The sequence below is a fragment of the Aplidium turbinatum genome, chromosome 5, assembly GCF_918807975.1.
Source record: "Aplidium turbinatum chromosome 5, kaAplTurb1.1, whole genome shotgun sequence".
NCBI lineage: Eukaryota > Metazoa > Chordata > Ascidiacea > Aplousobranchia > Polyclinidae > Aplidium > Aplidium turbinatum.
Window position 1 is genome coordinate 18,329,854 of NC_137476.1, and position 23,773 is coordinate 18,353,626.

Sequence of the window (23,773 nt, forward strand, 5' to 3'; positions counted from 1 at the left end):
CTGTCCTCCTCGCTCACGTTGCCGGATTCATCAGGAGGAAAAATTACAATGTCTGTGGGCTCCTTGGGTGGATCCTCTTCTAAAATTCCCAAAATTTCTTGACCAGTGAAATGAATTTTCCTATAAAGAGTACAAAAAATAAATTAAAGATAGGCCTACCTACATGAACATTTACAGCAAGACCTCAATTTACAGTGCAATAATAGTGAAAGCGCCCAGAATAGATTCTGAAGCACCACCGTCTGCACACGAAAATGATGACCTAACCTACTAGGCCTACCCCAACTAAAAGGCATGGTTTTGAAAATTAAATATCAGCGGGTTACAAATAATGTTCGTTTTTGCATCTAACATGAAAACGTACGAATTCCTATAGCATTAATTTTTTCCACGAACTTTTTGTCTCATTTGCATATTTCTGTAAGTGTAGCCACTACTGGTTACCGCGCGGCGCGCGTAACTGTTTTTACCGATTTTCGCCCTCCAGGTCCAAATCTAAACATTGAACTTGAAAAAAAAACGTAGCCTGGAGACACATCTAAGTTAGTTTAAAAAAGTTGAGAAAAGAAGTTGATTGTGGTCATTAGTCTAAAAGTAATTTTTTACGAATTGATTAAGAATTCACCCTAACCCTACATTTTTGAAAAGCTTTTGTGCACCGCAAAAAAATAATGTAAAAAAAATTACTTCGATGGGCGTCGAACCGGTGTCCTCACGAATATAAGGCAAAAACAAAACCACTGAACCAAACACGCCAACGAAAAAAAGCGTTTCCATTCACACGCTATAAACACAAACTCTATGCGAAGTAACAAAAAGTTTGTGAGAAAAAACATCTCGTGTCCGGGCGAGTGCCCAAGCGTCCCTACAAGGACTCACCTAACTTCTAACTTATATTCAGAAAAAAGTATAAGAGAAGAATAAAATATTTCGCTTTGGGCACGTAGCTAAACATATTTATAGATTTATCAAAACACAAAGTTGATAAAAACACAATGTTACATACCTCGATTTGTAGGTCACAGTTTGTGTACCATGTGCTGGCTCCATATCTCACAAAAGGTCTACCTTGAACGTTGTAGAGTGAACACTAAAATTTGTTTAAGAAAATACTCTTGCGCTGCTTCAATAGCTATAATGTTATTCTAACCTCAGCAGAAAAAAAAACGTTATTATCAGCAATCTGAAGAAAGCAATTCAGAATCTAAAATACCCACTTTTCACGTCCTTGTAGGAATGTAGGGACGCGCGGGCACTAATGAGTTAAATCAAGTAGTTACAACAAATGTGATACCAATCAACATATGTCTATCTTATTTGGTTTTTGAGTTATGGCGACTTTTAAAAAGCTGATTTAGGGGTGTCAGGAGGTGGTGGTAGGGGGATCCCCTGACCCCCAAAAGTTGTTTGGTGTCATTTGACCTTAAATGGACACCATTTATCAATGGAACAAATTCAATTTCCAAAATAAGGGGGAGATGATGCACCCTAATGCATATTCATCATCTCAGATTTTTATGAAGTTTGGTATATATTAACTCTCACCGATCTATCTATAGAATAAAATATCAAACTCAAGTATCCCACTGTTTTTTCCAATACACATTAACGAATTGTCAGTTTTGTGCTGAAGCAACAGTGTGGAATACTTTGTAAAGCGTACAAGCGAGTCTCTAGTTAACAATGCTGCCATGAACTGGGGGTTTTTTTTCGGTCATTTATCGGTCACCGATTTTTTAGCAAAATGTCCGAAAAAAGTATAGTCAATTCGGTCAAAATGTCCAAAAAAATATATAGTCAATTGACTATATATGACCAAAAACGACTAAAAATGACCAAAATAAATAAAAAATGACCGAAAGTTTTCAAGTCATTTCGGACAAATGACCGAAAAGTCTCAGCGAAAAAAAAACCCAAGGCGCCCCCTTTTCAAAAAACCTTGGGGGGGGCGAGAAAGGTGATGATGTCATAACCATAACGTTATTTTATTCAATTAAAATAGTCTTTGATGTTTGAGATGTTTGCAAGCGATTGTCCCCTCAAAAAGACAGGTTCAACTTATACACGGGACAAGCTGTTATCTCCAGCTCGGCAGTTTTCAAAATGAACACATTTTTGCTGCCGCAAAATCATTGCCGAGGTAGATTACGGAGTGTGTAATGGCTTCGGCCGCAGTAAAAGCTTTGAATATGTTTTTTTGCAGTGATTTAAACTTAATTTTTAAATGTAATGATTTTTTGTCAGTTCCAAACTTTATGCACTTGTTGAGCAATATGCAAGGCTCACGAGACTAAACAGCGGAAAGAGCTGTTTTTAGAGATCAATTTTTTTATTTTTGTGTGTAGGATATAATCGTTCTAATTACGTGACATTCCATGATCGTTGAAGTCGATGTCAAACCTTAGTGGCCGCATAAAACAATGATGTCAGGTTAGCTAGGTCATAACAGCGGTAAGAGACGTCGTTAATGCAAGCAATATCTGCGACCAAGACCATTAAACACCTTTTCTTTTATCAGTATTCGATTTAAATTTTCACACATTGCGAACAAAACAATGCGTTCTGTTGAATCATAATTGATCTCACAGCGGGAAGACCTTGTTGAAAATGGCGCGTCTAATTTAGCTGGTTCAGTTAATATTGCAGTGAATAGTTATGTCACTATTCCAGCAGCGTAAGTTACTCTACCATCTACTTTGAAATTTCCATACTGTATGAGAAAGCCATGCGATCAGCTGCTGTTTTGCGGGCAAGATCATCGTAGGCTATTTTTCGTTTTCGGCATTCTTTAAGTCCGTTTAAATGATCTAAATCTCTTTCGCGAAGTGTTTTATCTTTGAAACCACTTGTAATAACCATTTTTATTGCCCCTCAACCATAAATTTACGGGGGGCGCCGCCCCCCCGGCCACCCCGGAAGTCGGCGCGTATGCTGCCATATTTACATCATTTTAACGTCTGGCAATGATGTAAGTCTACATGACTGTATTCACAGGTTGAAAAGCACATTGAACATGTACGCTCAGCGTGTCAATCAACCTACAAAAAGTTGTCTCAATGTATGCAAAGTCATGGTGCCGGTGACTATGACAAAAGACTGGTAAGTTTCATCACATTGTTTAATTGGTGTTTTTATGAAGAAATTGTAAGGGATGCAGTTTAAAGTCTCACTATTTTGTTGCATGGCGTGTATTTTTGTAATTTAAATGTTTCACATTTTAATGAAATGCATTTTTTAACTAGCAGTAGCATTCACTATCAACTTGTTTATGATTTTATAAGACAGCTAAATTGTTTCTACACTATTTTTAGTGATGGAACAACCTCCGGGCCGGAAGTGATGGTGGCTCTGGCCCGGAACCAGAGGTGTATGTGCGAGCTGTGTGTGTGGCTGTGGTTTATTTCATGACTTTGAATAAAAAAAATTGTATTGTGGTGGCTTACTGCACTACTGCAGCAATACAAGAATAGGCTGCACAGTGCACATTAGGGTGTACCAAAAACTAGAGCTCGATTGATATATCGGTTAACCGATATTTATTGGCCGATATCAGGAGTAGCTGATATATTGTATCGGCTATTTTTCGCCGATAAACATCGGCCAACAAAAGCACACTCAAAACCAGTCATATATGCCTTTAGAAAGAGAAGATACCGTACGTCAGTGAGGGCAGACATCTCCAGCATGGCGTTTACCTTAAGACCTTTGGAGATGCCCTGCCTGGGCAAAATGTGTCCGAGGTACTCTACCTGAAGTTGTGCAAACTTACACTTGTCTTTTCTACACCTCAAGCCTTTTGAGTGAAGTCGATCGAGGAGCCGTCTAAGATTCTGGAAATGCTCCTCAGCAGTAATGCCACTGACAAGAATGTCGTCTAAGTAGACTGCGACCCCTGGAAGGTCGGCTGTAAGGTCGTCCATGATCTTCTGAAATAACCTGGAGCAGAAGATATGTCAAAATGTAAAACATTTTGTAAATGTACGCTATGGTGAGTGCTTAATGCGAGTCGTTTTCGACTGTCAGGACTAGAGATGTAAAAAAACGTTTTTTTTTTGTTTTTAAAAAAAACGACCTCGTTTTTTTTGTTTTTTATCATTTTTTGTTTTTTTATTCGTTTTTTTTGTTTTTTTTACCTATTTTGACACTAAATGTCACAATATGCAGCAATTAGGGTAAACTCATTGCAATAGCGTCTCTTTCAACAAACAAACAGTCTCATAACTCGTATAACTTATTTCAAATCAGACTATATGTCTGGTATATTGTTTCATTGCAATTTTGTAGATCTCAAGTCTCAACACACAAGCCATAAAGATTTCTCATTGTCTCAAATAGTAGTAACAGTGTCCTATGGTTGGCACATCTCAAGTATTGTCCGTAATTTGGTTCAGCCCGTTGTTAAATGCAGTACCACAGTCGTGTACAGTTTCGAAGCCACCTTGGATTTTGGTTATTATGCATGTTAGGACCAGGTGGTCAGTGTCCTGTTTCTCTGCTTCACAAAGGCACTTTTGACCAGCACACCACACCTTTTCCAGTACAACGTCAAGAGGTTGTTCCAGTTGATGTGCATTTGGTGCAAACTTGATGAAAACCACGCAAGCGGTTCTCGAGTTATAAGTGAAATAACCTTAGCCGCTAGGTGACTTTATAGATAAAAAGCAATAGAAAAATGGCAATATCTCAAGAACCGCTCATCAAATTTGGATAATTTTTAGCTTTACCCCTTGTTTTCTGGGTGGGCTATCTGTTTATGAACATTAAAGCAAGTTTTGGCTACTACTTTTTGAGATAAAAAGAAATTAACTCGCTGTACTGTACTGCTCGCTGTACTAGTGACTGCTCACTACTGCTCAGCCTTGTGCTGAAAGCCGGGAAGAGCGCCCCTTTCTTCACAATGTCCTCTGCCCTGGCGCCTGCTGGTTTTGTTGGCTCTTTTCTTTCCACAAAGATAAGAGTTAAACTGACTGGTAAAGCGGTGGTCGAATACCTTTGTGGCAGAATTAGTGGTGCGATACTGACGAGCCCAGCCTCATGGACGAAACACGGTGTCTATCGCTGTCAATTCTTGCTACAAATCGGCTGCCGAGAAACAACCTCTTGTCGTTACGCACCGATAAAGCCATGATGCGTAACTTCAAAAAAATATTTTTTTTGAATTGGGTAGAGGAAAGATAGATGAAAAGTTTGGCAAAGCAGTGTAGTGCTAAAGTCCCAACTTTTAGCCCCAATCACATTTAAATGTATTGAAAGATGGAACATTTTGATGCTTTTTATTTTCCCTGAAGAGGTTCAATACTCCTTTGTGATGTCATAGTCATGTTTGTTTTATCTTAATCACACCATTGTGCTGTCATACACTACACATGTTTAAAAGAAATATGGTTGCATTTAATCCATCCAATCTGAACTAGTTTGCAGGACTTTGAGACTTCTGCACTTTTTTGTTTTTGCCAAACTTTTTGTCAATCTTTGAGCTACCCAATAATTTTTTTTTTTTAAGTTACGCATCATGATTTTATCAGTGCGTAAAGACAAGAGGTTAATTTCTTTTTATCTCAAAAAGTAGTAGGCCTAGTTCCCAAATAAAATAAGTTTTCATCTTTGATGTTTGTTTTGTATTTTTATCCTGCATTGCGAGAATATGGGTAAAACTTTATACTTGTCTGGAAAAGTACTATGAAGCATTTATTCCTTATGTGAACACTGAGCAGTGCTGAAAAACTCCATTTTAAAGGGAAAATTTCTTCATTCAGGATTGGTAGTTACTAGCAATAGCCTACAGTAGTCAACATGGGTGGTGGGCATTTGAAGGGAACATTAACCTAAACCTTTTATGAGAAATGCACGTACTTTTGACAGCTAAAAATATCAGTGATAAGATTTCTTGCATTATGTCACAAATGATCTGCAAGAAGCATCAATGACAAAGTGTCTAAGACCTTACAAGTTAGGCCTACAACACACGAAAAGAATACTTCTGTTTCAACATTTATAAAACATATACATCGTTGTTAAGCTATCAGTTAAACATGTTTAAACAAGCTATTGGCAATAGCTTGCATTAGTAAATTACCACAAACAAGGTAATGTGTGTTCTGAATAGTGCCATCTTGTTTTTGCCAAAATTTCGTCAACCCATTGTGTGTGTACAAGAATAACCAGTCCCGGTATACTACAGTAACATCGTAGGCTAACTTCCATAAAAGGAAAAAGAGATTAACTCATCTACATTATGTCATGTATCAAATTGCATTAATTCAATGTTTGTCGGGTCTACTGCCACAAACATGCCTGAGAATGAAGAAGAAAGTGAAACAACGTAGGACTATGCAAAAAAACATATGCTGCTGCCAAGCACAAACACTCTTGTGCAAATTTCAGCACAACCATAAAATCATTTTTACTAGTTTAATGTTTTTCAAGAGCACTATAATGAAACTAACCTGCAAATTGTAAAAAATTTGCAACTTTTCCAGAAAAATATGAAAAAAAAACAAAAAATGCATGTTTCTTTTGGCCCAAGTTTTTTTTGAAAAAAAACACGTTTTTTTTTTTAAAAATACGGTTTGTTTTTTTTAAAAAAAAACGGTTCTTTTTTTTTTGCATTTACATCTCTAGTCAGGACCAAGGCGAATCTGATTGTAGGCATTAGCCAAGTCTATCTTGCTGAAACCATACCCACCACCCAATCATCTTGGTGACGTTGTTCTTATTCTTGGTAACGTTTTTCGTGTTCTTGGTGACGTTCTTCGTGTCTGGCAATTTGCTCCTTCGTCTGGCGTAGTTGGTTAGCTATTTGTTGTTGCAGAACTTCGATCAGTTTCTCCATGATTCTAAAATCCTGTAGAAATTCTGTAAGGATCCTGCCGGCGACGCCAGAGAAACTATAGCCAAATTCAAAAAGAGGCTGTCGATTATTTTTGCTCTGAAGAAAATTTATCAATATCTCTTTGGTAGATCATTCATTTTAGTCACTGATCATAAACCATTGCTCAGTCTTTTTGGCCCGAGAAAATCGACACCTTCTTTGGCAGCAAATCGTTTGGCTCGTTGGGCACGGATAAAGTCTTCGATGAAATGGAAAGTGCGGATGACATTGATATCGTCTGCGCTATCGATGCTTTGGATTTGCAGGTCCAGACCCCAAATGCTGCCTCACTACGTAAAGAATCTTCTAAAGATCCTTTCATTTCCACGGTAATGTGTTTTATTCATGAAGGATGGCTGGCCAAGTCTTCTCCACGAGACCCGGTCGAACCGTTTTGTAAGTACGCAGACTCTCTTTCTAGTTACGGATGTCTACTTTACAGCTCCCGAGTGGTCATTCCGTCCAAACTTCGTCCTCACCTGTTTTTTGTTTTTTTTCGGTCATTTATCGGTCATTGTCCGATTTTTTAGCAAAATGTCCAAAAAAAATATACTCAATCCGGTCAAAATGTCCAAAAAAATATATAGTCAATTGACTATATATGACCAAAATTGACCGAATTTTTTCAAGTCATTTCGCACAAATGACCGAAAAGTCTCAGCGAATAAAAAAAACCAGGACTCCTCACATTTTTCAGTTGCTTCATGAGGGACATTTCGGCATTGAGAGAATGAAACAGTTGGCAAGAACGTCTGTTTACTGGACAAACATCGATCGAGACATAACGGAACTTTGTCACAAGTGTAGTAGGCTACCTATGGCGAGTACCAACCGCAATCTAAAACTCAGGTCCAATCATGGACGATTCCAGAAGCACCGTGGAGTTGCTTTTTCAAAATACCCATGTATTCATGCTACTACTTCCTTATCGTCAACAACTACTATCAACCTGCTATAAGAAGATTTTGCTCATTTCGGCTATCCCCATACTATAGTTACTGGTAATGCTACTACTTTTAAATCCACTGAATTCCAAACTTGCTGTAAGGAGAGGGGTATGGTACACATCACGGATGCCCCTTACCATAAAAAAACGAATGGTGTGGTGGAGCGCCTCATGTGTACATTCAAGCAAGCACTTTGCCAATCTTTCTCTACCCCCGAAACAGGCGTCTTGGAGTTCCTGCAGCAGTGTCAACGCCCCCCCCTCTCCGGGTGGCTACTCTCCAAGCCAATTACTCAACAATCGTCAGATTCGAACCAGTATTGACACGCTTCTCCCCACATCGTCTCAAGTGGTACCCAGACAAAACACTTGCAACACGGCGGAATGGCCCGTTTCGGCGAGTCCGATTCGGCGAGTCCGATTCGACTAGTCCGATTCGGCGAGTTCCCTATTCGGCGAGAGCCTTTTTCGGCGAGTGCCCTATTCGGCGAGTTTTTGAAATTTTTAAAAGGAAATTATCGGGTACCGTAGCCTAATTGCAATTGCCGTTTTTACATCGTTTTAACGTCGCTAAACGTTGAAATCGTGCAGAAAGGAATAAAAATAAAATGTTTGAACTATTAAATTAAAATTCGTCATGTCAGTTCAGTTATTTTTATTTTTGACCATCATATCAAAAACAATACACGTCAACATAGCAAAGGTAGAAGCGACAATTCACGTCAACATAGCAAAGGTGTAGAAAAAGGTAGAAGCGACAAAACGCGAACGTTAAAACGTGCTTGTGACCGAAGTAAGTTATTGAGTTGAAAGAAATTTGGCAAGGTTGCATCACCTTCAGAAAAATTTAACATATGAAGGAAAAATAAAACAAAGAAATTGTTACAAAAAAAATAATGTTTATGTCTATAAGTTAGTACTTTTGAATAGTTAAAATCATAGGCGCCTAACTATTTTTTTGGCCGTGGGGGCGAAAGCGTGTTTCATCAGCAGCAACGTAAATTCAGCGAAATGTCACGCAGATGGATGACGTAATTATGTCGTCACACTAGAATTGCTTTTATTGCCACACTCGGAGTTATCGCTACGTTCGACTTACTGTTAATTATTATAAACAAAGCTCGACCAAAACACATGCTGTGCGTCTGCGTTGGCTAGCGGTTGATGGACTGCGACTCTTTAAGCTAAGCGCAACATAAAGTTTAGCAACGAACTAGATTTATTAGCATGAAACAAGAGACGAAAAGGTTTACTAAAAGGTATACTGTAAATGGAATGAAAATACTAACTTGATCATATGCTTGAAAATATACCTGTTGAAAGCAAAATCATTCATGTTTACATCAATTCAACAGCACGTCACCTTTAATAAATTTAAAAGTTGCTGACATCCGTAAACAGCCCTTGACAAATAGTTACAGAGAGACGTTTGATTAAGTTTTCGACTTGACATTGCTCCCTTTTCACTACAATATCGCAACTTATGGCTGACCACTGACCAGCTTTCAAGTTTCAATTCGCTGTAATACGCCCGTTTTCGTGTTGCAGATGAAACAAAAGATGCGCACATTCCCCGCCTTTGATCGGGTTTCTATGGCAACGGACGTGTGTGCGCCATGCAGTTTGCGCGAGTCCGTTGTTGTGTTGATTATTCCGCTTGTGCGACTGTGGGCAATGCGGTTTGTACCAGCCCTTGTTGCGTTGGTTAGTGGTAACCTCGGGCGAGACTTCAAGTTCATTTTCACAGCAACCGATTCACTGCCGCAACAATTCTCTGCAGAGGTTTCGACTTTCGAAAGCGACAGCGAGCCTGTTTGCAAGCGCATTAAGTTAAACGCACGCTGCGTCAACGTAGCAAATTATGTTGTTTTTGGGTGCATTCAACATCTGATGACATTGAATCGACTCAAAATGGTAGATTTTTGTTATGTCACAGGCAGCAAAATCAGTCATTTTTACATTGATTCAACGTCTGCAGACGTTAAATCAACGTAAAAATGACAGATTTTTTTGTCTGGGGTGGGATTGTAGCATCGCTACTCGTTCTAGTGATTATTTACTGCGAAGCTGTTGCGGTTTGCATTTAAAAATGTTTTCCTGCTGCCGATCGCTAGTTCATCTATTGTTTTATGTATCAATGCCGCATAAAAAGTTGCTCCCACGCGGAAATATGCGTGGGGAAGTATGATTAGTTTGGATCAACAAATGTGTGACCTACACTCCTACAGCTTAGATGGAAAGGAAATTATCGGGTAGGCTACCGTAGCCTAGTTATCCCGACCAGCAAAAATTTGTTCCAAGAACCCAGTTAGCCTAACAGTTCATTTTTACATTGTAGTAACAGAATGAAATGGCTAACCAAATGTGTGGCCTATCGTTTTAACGTCGCTAAACGTTGAAATCGTGTAGAAAAGGGTGCTTTTGCTGACTAGGATACGTTGAAACTGAGAAACATTCACAGAAGCCCTACGATACGTTGCATTTTTAAGATAATGTATTCAGACGTTGAATCAATGTACAAATAAAATGTTATGCTAAATGGGTTCTTGGAACAAATCGTAGGGCTTCTGTGAATGTTTCTCAGTTTCAAAGTATCCTAGTCAGCAAAAGCTCCCTTTTCTACACGATTTCAACGTTTAGCGACGTTAAAACGATAGGCCACACATTTGTTTAGCCTTTTCATTCTGTTACTACAAACAATGTAAAAATGAACTGTGTTCTTGGAACAATTTTTTGCTGGTCGGGATAACTAGGCTACGGTACCCGATAATTTCCTTTCAATCCAAGCTGTAGGCCACACATTTGTTGGTCCAAACTAATCATTTTAACTATTTAAAAGTACTAACTTATAGACATAAACATGATCTATTTTATTTTTTTTTTGTAACATTTTCTTTGTTTTATTTTTCCTTCATATCTTAAATTTTTCTGAAAGTGTTGCGACCGTGCCAAATTTCTTTCAACTCAAGAACTTACTTCGGTCACAAGCATGTTTTAACGTTCGCGTTTTGTCGCTTCTACCTTTTTCTACACCTTTGCTATGTTGACGTGTATTGTTTTTGATATCATGATCAGAAAGAAAAACAACTGAACTGACATGACGAATTCAAGCACGTTTTAACGTTCGCGTTTTGTCGCTTCTACCTTTGCTATGTTGACGTGTATTGTTTTTCATATGATGGTCAGAAATAAAAACAACTGAACTGACATGACGAATTTTAATTTAATAGTTCAAACATTTTATTTTTATTCCTTTCTGCACGATTTCAACGTTTAGCGACGTTAAAACGATGTAAAAACGGCAATTATAATTAGGCTACGGTACCCGATAATTTCCTTTCAAAAATTTCAAAAACTCGCCGAATAGGGCACTCGCCGAAAAGGGCTCTCGCCGAATAGGGAACTCGCCGAATCGGACTAGTCGAATCGGACTCGCCGAATCGGACTCGCCGAATAGTAGCAGACCCGCAACACGGATGCCTCCAAAGATACAAAACGACATTTTAAACCAGGAGACCCCTGCTATGCGCTATCCTTTACTCCGAGACGGAGCCAGGACCCTCGTTGGGTTCCAGCCGAAGTAATTAAGCGACAAGGCAGCCGAATCTTCCTGGTACGGCTATAGCCACATGGTCCGACGTGGAGGCGCCATATGAACCAACTACATCCTCGTTAGTCGTTATGCATCATCAGAGGACCTGGAGCCTGGAAAAACTCCTATACCAACAGTCGACTCCTCCGCTGTTTCCTTCTCAGCTCGAACGGATTTGGACGAGACACCTACTGTACCTGAATTCGGGCCACACAATCCACGAAGGTCGAGCCGTCGCCTCAGACCTCCGGCTCGTTTCTGACTTTGAGTTTTATTAATTTGGTGTCCTGTTCGTATCTTTCTTTGTGTATAAAAATTATCGGGGAGGTGTTGTAGTCGCCATTTAATATACGTTGATATTATGTAACTTGTGACCAGCGTCACTGCATAATCACATTCAGCGTTTTCTGGTACAGACGTTGGAATTGATTACCACTGCGCGTCGTAATCAATTAGCGTGCTGTACCACGTTCTCAGTTGCATGACTTGCGTTTCTTTGTTGCTATATATTGCGTTACGGTACTTTGTACAATCAGTTAAGTGAGTATCAAGAGGTAGGCTAAATGAATTTTCACTTACTTGGTTTGCTATAATTTTTATACTACGTTTTGTATGTTGACAGTTTATTTGTCACTGCGACCTTACTTTATTTTTATTATAGGCTATGTCTAAAAATACAACACTGGTATAATCTGCAGTATTACCATCAAGCGCCTAATGAAATAGACTTTACTGGGAATAGAACCTAAATGACCGGGCGCCACAATGCACCGTACCTAAATCAGGCCTCGAAACAATTTTTCCGGCGGCCAAACGTGTCTGACTGAAGCAATCTGTTTGGCAGCTAATCACAAGCACATGGCGGTCATCGGAACTTTGACACGCATCAATAATGATTTATCGCATTAATAAAGTGTGTTGTGATATCACTTACATCCTGCTTGTCGTCAGACATCAGCTGCTTGGTCAATCAATATTGTTAACAATTCAAGCATAGACAGACAGTGTGTATTCTGATTTAGCCTATCGGGTGCTTTGACTGAGCACTTTCCAATCCTTTGTGATTATAAGTGGCAAAATATTGTATTCACAAGACCGCTTGCGTAAAATTTTCTGGGAACTTGATGGCAGACACATGCGGCGACGGAAGGGCTACGCCCGGCGGACAAAATGTCGATTCTTGTAAGTTAATCGCGGCGATGGTTGCCTTCAGTTTCGAGGCCTGCGTTGATATCCTGTCGCCACAGTGTGTGCTTCTACTGTATTTGTAAGCCGCTTAACTGTCTGCACCTGCAAGAGGTGCTCTGCTTTTTAGAGGTCTTGGTGAAAGTGGTATACAACCGTACGGTTGGAACATTGATTATTATGAAGTAGATATTATCAAAGGCCGGAGGTTTTGGCTTCTGGCGGCATTGCAATTTCCGGCCAGAACATCCGGCCTCCAGTCAATATGATGCCTCTCGTGCATTAGGCCTACTCAGTATTTTGTGACAACTGCATTTCTAAACACAATATAAAATGTAGAAACGCTTATCTGAAAACACATTGGCCCAAGCTATGCAAGAAGCATGCAGAACTCTACTCAGTGAAAACGGATCTAACCAAAGTCTTGGGTGAGTATATCTTATGGTAAAATGATTTGTGTCAGCAACAGTTCAAACTAGAAAGTTGTTCTTCACTTTACAGTGCTGCACATGCAACCCTGCACAAAGAGTCACAAGTCTGCTTATAGTGCTTACTAGGGTGGCTCTTATTTGGCAAAAAATGAAAAAAAATTGAATTTTGTGTGGGACACCCTTTTAAAAGGTGAGGTTGTAAGAAAAAATAACACCTGTAAAAAATTTTTGAATTTCAAATTGATTTAGAGGTGGCCCTCCCCCCCTAAAGTTTTGCGCCCTCCTCCAAAATACAAAACCTGCATATCTCAAAAACTGCTTGAGCTAGAGATACGGTTTTTGTGTCAAAAGATGCAGAAAGCATGATTTCCTATCTGCTTTCTGAACAGTGATTGCGTCTATCTTGAGTAGAAAAGCAGTTATTTAGAAAAAACCTGTTTTCGGTATTCTAGCACAAAACAGTGCTAAACAAGTATTGTGGCCCAACCTATTCAATTAACAAAGTTCATAAACTAACCTGTAAAACTGGTAAAGCAATAAACGAAATAAGTATTCTTTAACTTTTATGCATTCATGCATAGCTAAAATAACCGTTTTTTATCATATTCCTTGGAGAAACTCCTGAGCGTGGAATCCGCTTTCCAGCTTCAGGTGCTATGCATCGCACTTGTTGGATGGCGAAGGCGATTTATGCAAAAAGCTTGATTTGCATTCATGGTATCTGTCCGAAGAAATGGTTGGACTAGCCTTGTTTGACTCTTGATTGTCTGTGGAAAGTAAAAAGCTAATGGTGGCAACCATGTTAGATGAAACAGGAGAACGTCCACCAAGGAGACCAAGCATCAAAGTAGATGCGTTTCTTAGCAATAAGGGTCTAGAACAGTATTACACCTCTGATTCAAAATGGCTTCTTCAGCTGTTGGGTGAAGATGAAGCAATAATTATACTTTCAAAGGATCTTGCTCATTGGACTGAAGATGGTGCATTTATTCAAGCTTTACACATGGCGAAGGGACTTTCAGTAGTGAATGACAGAGCAGAGAGAGGAGTTGCTTTAAGTCTAATCCAGGATTTTAACAAAATCTTAACTGAAGATGAGCCACAACTTCAGTTTCTTTTGCAAGTTGTTACTGAACACAGGAAACTGTTTCCAAATTCCAACAAGAACAATATTGTCGATTCTTCTTCGTTTAAACCTTCTTTGTTACTCCAGGGGTCAAGGGCTCTGTCTTTTACCACTCTTGGGCAGTGGCGATGCGGTTTAGATGCTTGAGCAAGTGTCGAGCAGCAATCCTTTGATTCGTCCATTTATCCATTGATTCGTCATCCAGTTCAAGCAGACCACGCACCCCATTTGGCGCAGTTACAGATGGTGTGGTCTGTGGTTTGTTCCTCTTTGCCACACTCACAGATTGCGGATGGAGCCATCCCCCATTTGTGCATGTTGGAGCGGAATAGTCTGACTCCTGTAGGCTAGCCCAGTACGCAGGCGGTTGAGCCGCACCCAGGCCTTCCTTGGCAAATTATGCATTCCGGTTGGATGGGGGCTGGTGTCGGAGATACAACTTTAGAGTCTTGAGGAGTTCTTCTTCCACTCTGAGCTCCATTTGTTGTCCTCCCAGGTAGTCGCGCTGATGGATTGGTCTTCAGCGGTTTTCATCAGGAGTTGTGCATCACATACAAATGGTTGTCTCGATTTCAGTTGCCGAGGATGCTCGATTGCTCGCTCATAGACTCATAGAGACTTGAGTGGAGCAAGTGGTTGGGGTTCGTAGTGCGGCGAGAAAGAGACAGGATGGCTTCTTCGCGACGAAACTCAGTTGGTTGGTTGCCTGCAAGGACAGGGAAATTGTCCGATGGTGTAGGTCGCAGACATCCTGTCACGATACGCAAGGCAATATGTAAAATATTGTCGATAATATCGCTTCTTCCAGTACTGACCAGAATTACATTTTGAAATGAATATTGTTACCAGTGTTCCCTCTAAGGTGCAAAAATTAAGACAAAAAAACGAAATTTTGTAGACGGTTTCGTGGTCACAAAAAAGGTTGTAAAATCAAGATTTGGTCAAATGCGTTTTTTCTAAATAACTGCTTTTCTACTCAAAGTAGATGCATTCAATGTTCAGAAAGCAGATAGAAAACCATGTTTTCTGCATCTTTTAACACAAAAACTGTATCTCTAGCTGAAGTGGTTTTCGAGATATGCAGATTTGGTATTTTGAGGGAGGGCACAGAACTTTAGGGGGGGAGGGCCACCTCTAAATCAACTTCAAATTTAAAAAAAATTTGCAAGAGTTATTTTTTCTGACAACCTCACCACTTGAAAGGGTGTCCCAAGCAAAATTCAAAAACTCAATTTTAAGAGCCACCCTAGTGCTTACTGCTTATGTGACTGCTGGAATGTTGTTGCATAAACTTTGTCTTCCTATATTACTTCACATAGCTATAAGGGACTTAACTCACTTGAACTTACGAGTTGTGACGCTGTGTAAAACTGTTTTTGATGAGGACAGAACTATTTCTATATATTATATAAGTTCTTTTTTTAACAAAGTGCTTAGTAGCCTTTACACCAAGTCATTTTTCACCATACCATTGCCATATAGTGCAGCGGGTTATCATAACCATTGTGCAAATTATGACTAAAGCATGAAATTTTCATCAGTGTTAGTACATACCATAAGGTTCACTTTAAGATTGGGAGGTAAGTCAGATTTGACCTCTGATGACCTTGAGAGGTCAATGACCTAAACATGACCTAAATTACAGGTTTTCAAGATTCTGGTGCAGTAGGCTATGTCTGTCTCGGAAATTATTTGAAAGACATGTTATGATAATTATTAAAGCATGATATTTTCACCAGCGTTAGTACATAATATCATAAGGTTGATTTTAAGATTGGGATCATCATCATCATAATCCATCGTCGGTTTGTTCCCCACTAGTGGGGGTGGCCGATTGTTTCCGCGCAGCAATTGTCTTGATCTCTTTTCTCCATTTCACCCTGTCCCTTGCATCTTCCTCCTTCAGTCCGACTTTTTTAAACTCATCCTTCACTTGTTGTTTCCACGTTCTTCTTGGACGACCGCGTTTCCTCTTCCCATCCACCTTTAGATCTAGTGCCTTTCTAATAAAACTTCCTTCCTCCCTCCTTATCACATGTCCATACCATCTTACTCCATTTGCCCTTGCCAGTTGGTCTATGGTCTCTCTCATCTCTAGCATATCCAACAATTCTTCAGTAGGGATATAAGTCAGATTTGACCTCTAATGACCTTGAGAGGTCAATGACCTAAATTACAGTTTTTCACGATTCTTGTGCAGTTTGTTTGTCTTGTGAATTATTTGAAAGACATGTTAAGATAATTTGCTGCAGTTTAATGTACATTAGACAGAGGCTATAAAAGCTTGAAGTACAGTGAGGCCAGGCGGGCCTCAGACACATGAATAGTACATATCGGTAATGATATTCAGACAAATTATCCATATTGCCGCATAAATGTCGAGGTGTGTCATCGCAGCTAACAGTCTCCCGCTGTTTGTTTTTTCGGTCATTTGTCGGTCATTGACTGATTATTTAACAAAATGTCCTAAAGAAATATAGTCAATTCGGTCAAAATGTCAGAAAAAATATAATATAGTCAATTGACTGTATATGACCAAAAATGACTAAAAATTACCGAAATAAATAAACAATGGCTGAAATTTTTCAAGTCATGTCGGACAAATGACCGAAAAGTCTCAGCAAAAAAAAACCCAGGGTCTCCCGAACATGCGCATAATGCAGTGCACTTCAGTGCAGCCTTGGTGCACTTGCAGCAGCCGGTACACTTCTTGTAGTTGCAGTGGATCAGTTCTTGGCAAGAGTTTGATGCCTCTGGCAGTGTCGTCCAGAGAGGCTGCCACCCAGAAGCCTCCTTTGTCCAGCCCCAATTAGATGGGATCGGAAACTTAGGATTTAGGACCAGAGTTCCAGCAGTTGGCCTGGAAAGAAGCTTGATATGTTGCTGGAATGCTGCCTGCGAAGAAGGGTTGTTTTCTAGGCTTGCGTGCGAAGAGCTGTTTCCAAGCGTCGTTCACTTTCATGATGTCGCTGGTGCGGTCATACATCAGCACTACAGCAGTGACATTGACTCTTCACTGACATCACTTCACATGCGTAGTAGTTCTTCGAATGCATCAGTCACCTCTGGGAAAACTGTCCAAATCTCCCAGGCAGTCTTCTTTCCTCTGCCAGCGAATGCAGACACAGTGTCGCACCCTATGAGGGCATGAAAGACCGGGAGAGTAGCACATCGTCTGGGGTTCATGACAGCAGCCAAACGGTGAACAGTTATGTACCGGAAGCTGGACCTAGTACCAAGAGCTATCCACAGCTCGTCAGGGTTAACGTGGTTGAAGGAAGCCACAGCCAGTACCACAACATCAGTATCTACAGTACGTATGGTCAACTTCCTCATCCCCTTCTGGACAGCATCTTCCACGTAGAAGCATGCGTGTATCCGCCTCCTCCTGAGAACATGGGGAGAGGTTGGTCAAGTCGAACTCAGCAGGAGAGCACGCAGGACATCAATTCCACCATAGGCGCCGACTTTTCAAAAAACCTTGGGGGGCGAGAAAGGTGATGACGTCATAACGCTGTTTTACTCAATTAAAATAGTCTTTGATTAAGCTTAGTGTCTTGTTTATATTGACACCTAGGTTGCAAACGGAATTTATTAGAACCACTGCTTGAAACGATTAGTTTTACGCAAGCAGTACTCCCAGTCGTAAAATTTTTGATGTTGTTAGCTCATAATTGGAACAGTTGGAAAACAAGCCGATTCATTTCCTTTTCGTGCAAGTGAATAACAAGGATCAAGACAGTGAAGTTATCGAAATGAAACGCAAAAAATATGATCTCAAGCAGAGTGGAAACCCGCTATCAGTTTTATTAGCTTAGTTTCGCTCATTTTGCTAATTACTTAGCTTCAAAGCGTTAACAGCAGCGAAATGTTTTCTCTTCTGTTTTTTTAAGGAAAGTCTTTATCGAATACCGTATATCAGTAAGGTAGCCAGGAATTTTGAAAGGGGGGGTTTTGACAACCCAGCGGCGGGGGTCTGGGGGGTTTCCCCGAGAAAATTTTAAAAAATTACTTTGAATTTGGTGCATTCTGAGAGCATTTTCAACAAAAATGTGGGTATGAATATTCTTGTAAAATAGTGCTGTCCGGTAGCATAACAAAAGGATAAGATCATGTTTTCTTCGGCATTTTTCGGAAATAAAGCTAAATCTCTATGTTTTCTTGTTGCTTAATTCCTGGCTGAGATTATTGAATGTTTGGTATTGGCAAAACTCGCTCTTTTAATGCAATTTTGTTTAAAATTAGGCAATTTTTTTTTGACTGAAAGCATCATTCTCAATATTGTGACGTCACACGCGTGCCAAAAGGGGGATTGTAACACCCAACCCCCCCCCCCCCCTGGCTATGCCATATACTCGAGTATAGGTCCAGATGTTCGCAAGTAATTTTCCCTCAAAAAGACAGGTTCAACTTATACACGAGACAACCCATACAGAATAATCCGTAATTTTTACATTGATTCAACGTCTGCAGACATTAAATTAATGTAATTATGACCGATTTTGCTGTCTGGGAAGCTCGGCAGTTTTCAAAATGAACGTATTTTTGCTGCGGCAAAATCAGTGGCGACGTAGATTACGCAGTGTTTGAATACGTTTATTTGCAGTGATTCAAACTTAATTTTCAAATCTTTCTTGTCAATTCTAAACCTTATGCACTTGTTGAGCAATATGCAAAGCTCACGAGACAAAACAGCGGAAAGAGCTGTTTTCAGAGATCAATTTTTTCATTTTTGTGTGTAGGATATAACCGTTCTAATTACGTATCATGATCGTTGAAGTCGATGTCAAACCTTAGTGGTTAGCTAGGTGATAATAGCGGCAAGAGAGGTCGTTAATGCAAGCAATACCTGCGACCAAGACCATTAAACACCTTTTCTTTTATCGGTTTTCGGTTTAATTCCCACACATTGCGAACAAAACAATGCGTTCTGTTGAATCATAATTGATCTCACAGCGGGAAGACCTCGTCGAAAATATCGCGTCTCATTTACTGGTTTCTTAATATTGCAGTGAACAGTTACGTGACTATTCCAGCAGCGTAAGTTACTCTACATCTACTTTGAAATTTCCACATGTATGAGAAAGCCATGCGATCAGCTGCTGTTTTGTGGGCAAGAGCAACGTAGGCTATTTTTTGCTTTCGCATTCTTAAAGTCCGATTAAATGATGTAAATTTCTTTCGCAAAGTGTTTTATCTTTGAAACACCACTTGTAATAACCATTTTTGTTGCCCCTCAACCATAAATTTACGGGGGGCGCCGCCCCCCGGCCACCCCCATCGCCGCCCATCGGGCGCCGCCCATCGGCCACCCCCACTAGTGGCCCACTAGGTGTAAAAGCACCACAGGTGCATACATTTCCTTGCCATCAGCAATTGGAAGACGAATGGTCTCTCTTGACAAGAAACCAAAGAGTTCAGTCTTGTTTTGATCAACACGAAGGAAGTCCTTCCAGTTCTTAGGCATAACAGTAAAGGGAGCCATTCTATTCCCGATGCCCTTACCCCTCCTCTGTCTGGTCGTCGCCTTCAGGCTGTCATATACATTCCAGACAAGGCCTAGTCTTTGGACCTTTTCCAGTTGAGTGAAGATGTAAGGTGCAAAAACTGTATTCATATACACTTCAAAGGTCTTTGCCGCAACAGGATTAAGCATTTGAACAATAGCTGCCCCATCAAGGATTATGACATCAACCACATGTGCTCTTGCGGTTTCAGTTTGGTCTAATTTCAGGCAGTGTAGTAGATCTGCTTTGACTTCAATGTGCAGTTGGTCTCCTGTTGATAATGAAGGCGGAGCTGGCTGGTTCTCATGGGAGAAGAACTGGTCAAGATCCCCGTCACGTGATTGACATGCAATATACAGCCTCGAGAAGAGACTGCAGTCACTCTTCACTGCTTTGACTGCTTCTTGGTCTGTGGCCGACTGAAGAACGGCATCTTGTTCTTGGTCAGTGTGTCTGTAACTGGCTTCGTGCATAGTTCCAGCCTTTCTTCAACAAACATTGTTTGTATATTGCTTCTCACCAAGGGATTCAATCTTCCTCACAGTTTCTGCCACTGGAGTTTCCACGATGTCGTGTCAAGGACCAGTAAATCTTGAAAGCTCTGTAGAAAGGGATTTCCCATCTCTTGAAACAATTCCATAAGCACTCTGACATCCTTCACAAAGGCTGTCTGTACTCCAGGTTTCTGGTCATGGTGAAGATGCCTGATGTCGTCACGTCCTCTCTTCGTGGCCTGGTGTTCAAACTCTGTAATGATATTAGCTATTTCTGGCCCTGTCACCATCCAGCGCCTGAGTGCTCCTGGATTTCTTGTCAGTCCATTAGCTCCACCAGACCCTTTGACCAGTAGCGTTGTTCTGCTCATGACATTGGTCGATTGCCATGGCAGAAAACTTATTGCTGGCCTTGTGTACCACAAAGTTTCCAGACTTGAATTCTGCAAGGATATCTGGGTGCTTGTCAATGAGGTTTATCATATCACGAATGTGTACAGAAAGCCACCTGGAATATTAAAGTGCTTCGTCGTAATGGCAATGGGTGGCACACTTGTGTACACTGAACGCTGTTTTTTTTTTTGTTGAGACTTTTCAGTCATTTGTCCGAAATGACTTGAAAAAATTCGGTCATTTTTTATTTATTTCGGTCATTTTTTCTGATAAAAATATTTCTATTCAAGTAGCTGATACAAACCAAAATTTGCACTTCCTGACTAGCTACAACATTAAGTTTCGCTGAGAAATGTTGTCGTGTTTTATCTGAGAAAAGTTAGAACAGACAAACGTTTCTTCAACGTTCATTAGCGAAACTCAAACCTTTGACATTTTGACCAAACTGACTATATATTTTTCAGGTCTGCTACTATTCAGCTAGTCCGACTCGGCTATTTCCCTATTCGGCTACAGTCCGATTTGGCTAGTTCCCTATTTAGCAACAGTTTTGAATTGTATTTTGTATTTTATTCCACAATCATAGGCGCCGACTTTTCAAAAAACTTTGGGGGGCGAGAAAGGTGATGACGTCATAACCATAACGCTATTTTACTCAATTGAAGTAGTCTTTGATTAAGCTTAGTGTCTTGTTTATATTGACACCTAGGTCGCAAACGGAATTTATTAGAACCGCTGCTTGAAACGATTAGTTTTATGCATGCAGTACTCCTAGTCGTAAAAATTTTGATATTGTTAGCTCATAATTGGAACAGTTGAAAAACAAGCCGATTCATTTCTTTTTCGTGCGAGTGAATAACAACGATCAAGACAGTGAAGTTATCGAAATTAAACGCAAAAAATCATGATTTCAAGCAGAGGAGAAAGAAACCTGCTATCGGTTTTATTAACCTCGTATCGCACATTTTGCTAATTACTTACCTTCAAAGCGTTAACAACGGCGAAGTGTTTTCTTTTCTGTTTTTTATCGAAAGTCTTTACAGTCTTTTATCGAATACCGTATATACTCGAGTATAAGTCGAGATGTTCGCAAGTGAATTTCACCTCAAAAAGACAGGTTCAACCTATACACGGGACAAGCTATTGTCTCCAGCTTGGCAGTTTTCAAAATGAACGCATTTTTACTGCCGCAAAATCATTGTTGGCGTAGATTACGGAGTTTGAAACGGCTTCGAAAAGTTAAAGTTTTGAATACGTTTATTTCCAGTGATTCGAACTTAAATTTCAAATTTCATGATTTCTTGTCAATTCTAAACTTTATGCACTTGTTGAGCGATATGCAAAGCTCACGAGACAATACAAAAAGAGCTGTTTTAAGAAATCAATTTTTTTTATTTTTGTGTATAGGATATAATCGTTCTTATTACGTAACATTCCATGATCGTTGAAGTCGATATCAAGCCTAAGCGGTCGCATAAAACAATGATGTCAGGTTAGCTAAGTGACAATAGCGGTAAGAGACATCGTTATTGCAAGCAATATCTGCGGCCAAGACCATTAAACACCTTTTCTTTTATCGGTTTTCAATTCAATTCTCACACATTGCGAACAAAACAATGCCTTCTGTTGAATCATAATTGTTCTCACAGCAGGAAGACCTCGTTGAAAATAGCGCGTCTAATTTAGCTGGTTTACTTAATATTGCAGTGAATAGTTACGTGACTATTCCAGCAGCGTAAGTTACTCTATCATCTACTTTGAAATTTCCATACTGTATGAGAAAGCCATGCGATCAGCTGCTGTTTTGCGGGCAAGAGCAACGTAGGCTATTTTTCGCTTTCGACACTCTTTAAATTCATTTAAATGATCTAAATCTCTTTCGCGAAGTGTTTTATCTTTGAAACACCACTTGTCTAAAACACCACTTCTAAACCCCACTCATCTAAAGCTTCAATAATTTCAACTATAAAAGAAACGATCTTGTGGAACAAAATACAACATTCTCTAAATAAACAGAAAGCGTCCTTAGATTTGGAATCTTGTAGTAGTTGAGGATTCTAATATATTCTAACTTTGCATACAGACAGTGACGTAGGATACATGTCGATTTTACGTGAGCAAACATTTCAATTTAATAGTTCAAACATTTTGCGCTAAATTTCATTTCAATTTATTTTTCTTTGTTGGAATCCAATAGAAACGATATTGTGGAGTAAAGTACAAAATACAATTCAAAACTGTAGCCGAATAGGGAACTAGCCGAATCGGACTGGCCGAGTAGGGAAATAGCCGAATTGGACTAGCCGAAACGGGCCATTCCGATATTTTTCGAACATTTTGACCGAATTGACTATATATTTTTTTGGACATTTTGACCGAATTGACTATATTTTTTTTCAGACATTTTGCTAAAAAATCAGTCAATGACCGATAAATGACCGAAAAAAAAGAAAAACAGCACTGAAGGCAGAGGTGTTACCGTCTTAGAGGTGAAGATGTCTTGCCCAAGCACCAATACACCAAGATAGTGTCCACCATTAAGGATACACCAGTGCCATGGAAATAATCCTTGGCCGTAGCAGAGCTAGGGTTATGGTCAATATTATCAACATTCCTAGTAATGAACAGCTCTTGGCGCAGCTTGGGTGGGAAAACAACTTCTTCCATGGTGAAGCGCTGACAGACGCCATTGGCAATCTCTGCTGTGAGCTGTAGTAATATATCATACGAAACACACATCCCTAGGCCAAAGAGTGGTCACAGCGTGAATCTTGAGGGTCAGGTAGAGTGGGAATGGGGTTTCTCTCTCGCGGTTGTGGCGCACTGAGGTTGACTCCATGCAGCATTAATGCTTCACATTGTTGAACACCAGTAGCTGCGATAGTGTAAGCTCAACAGTTGTGTTGGCCAACTGAGTCTGGTGCTTGATGTTCATCCTATCGAGGATCATGTTAACCAGAGCAAGGAGGGGTGGTGTCACAGAATTTATCAGAAAATCAGCTCGGAATGCACTTGCTCAGCACGGAACGCAAAATCAGCTCAAAGGTGAATCTTGTCTCAAACATTTTTCTACGGACTACCTGTGCTGCTCTTACTAGGTACATCATATCACTCTCATGACCATAGGCCTTCCTCAGAGCGGGAGCGGGACCTATGTCTTTCTTAAGCAAGAGAAGTGTGTCTCGGCCCTGCAAATGCGCTCTCAGATCAGGAAGTGCAGAAAGAAGC

General features: G+C 40.1%; 1 protein-coding gene across 1 annotated transcript in view; it reads left to right on the forward strand.

Moving 5' to 3' along the window:
- The window catches only part of LOC145770178 (rho GTPase-activating protein 17-like), a 102,500-nt gene that overhangs the window by 38,056 nt on the left and 40,671 nt on the right, over positions 1-23,773 (forward strand). The window contains exons 3-4 of the mRNA XM_082581764.1: positions 2,995-3,099; positions 12,934-13,022. Of these exons, the coding sequence (XP_082437890.1) occupies positions 2,995-3,099; positions 12,934-13,022 (194 nt within the window). The remainder of the gene's footprint in view (positions 1-2,994; positions 3,100-12,933; positions 13,023-23,773) is intronic.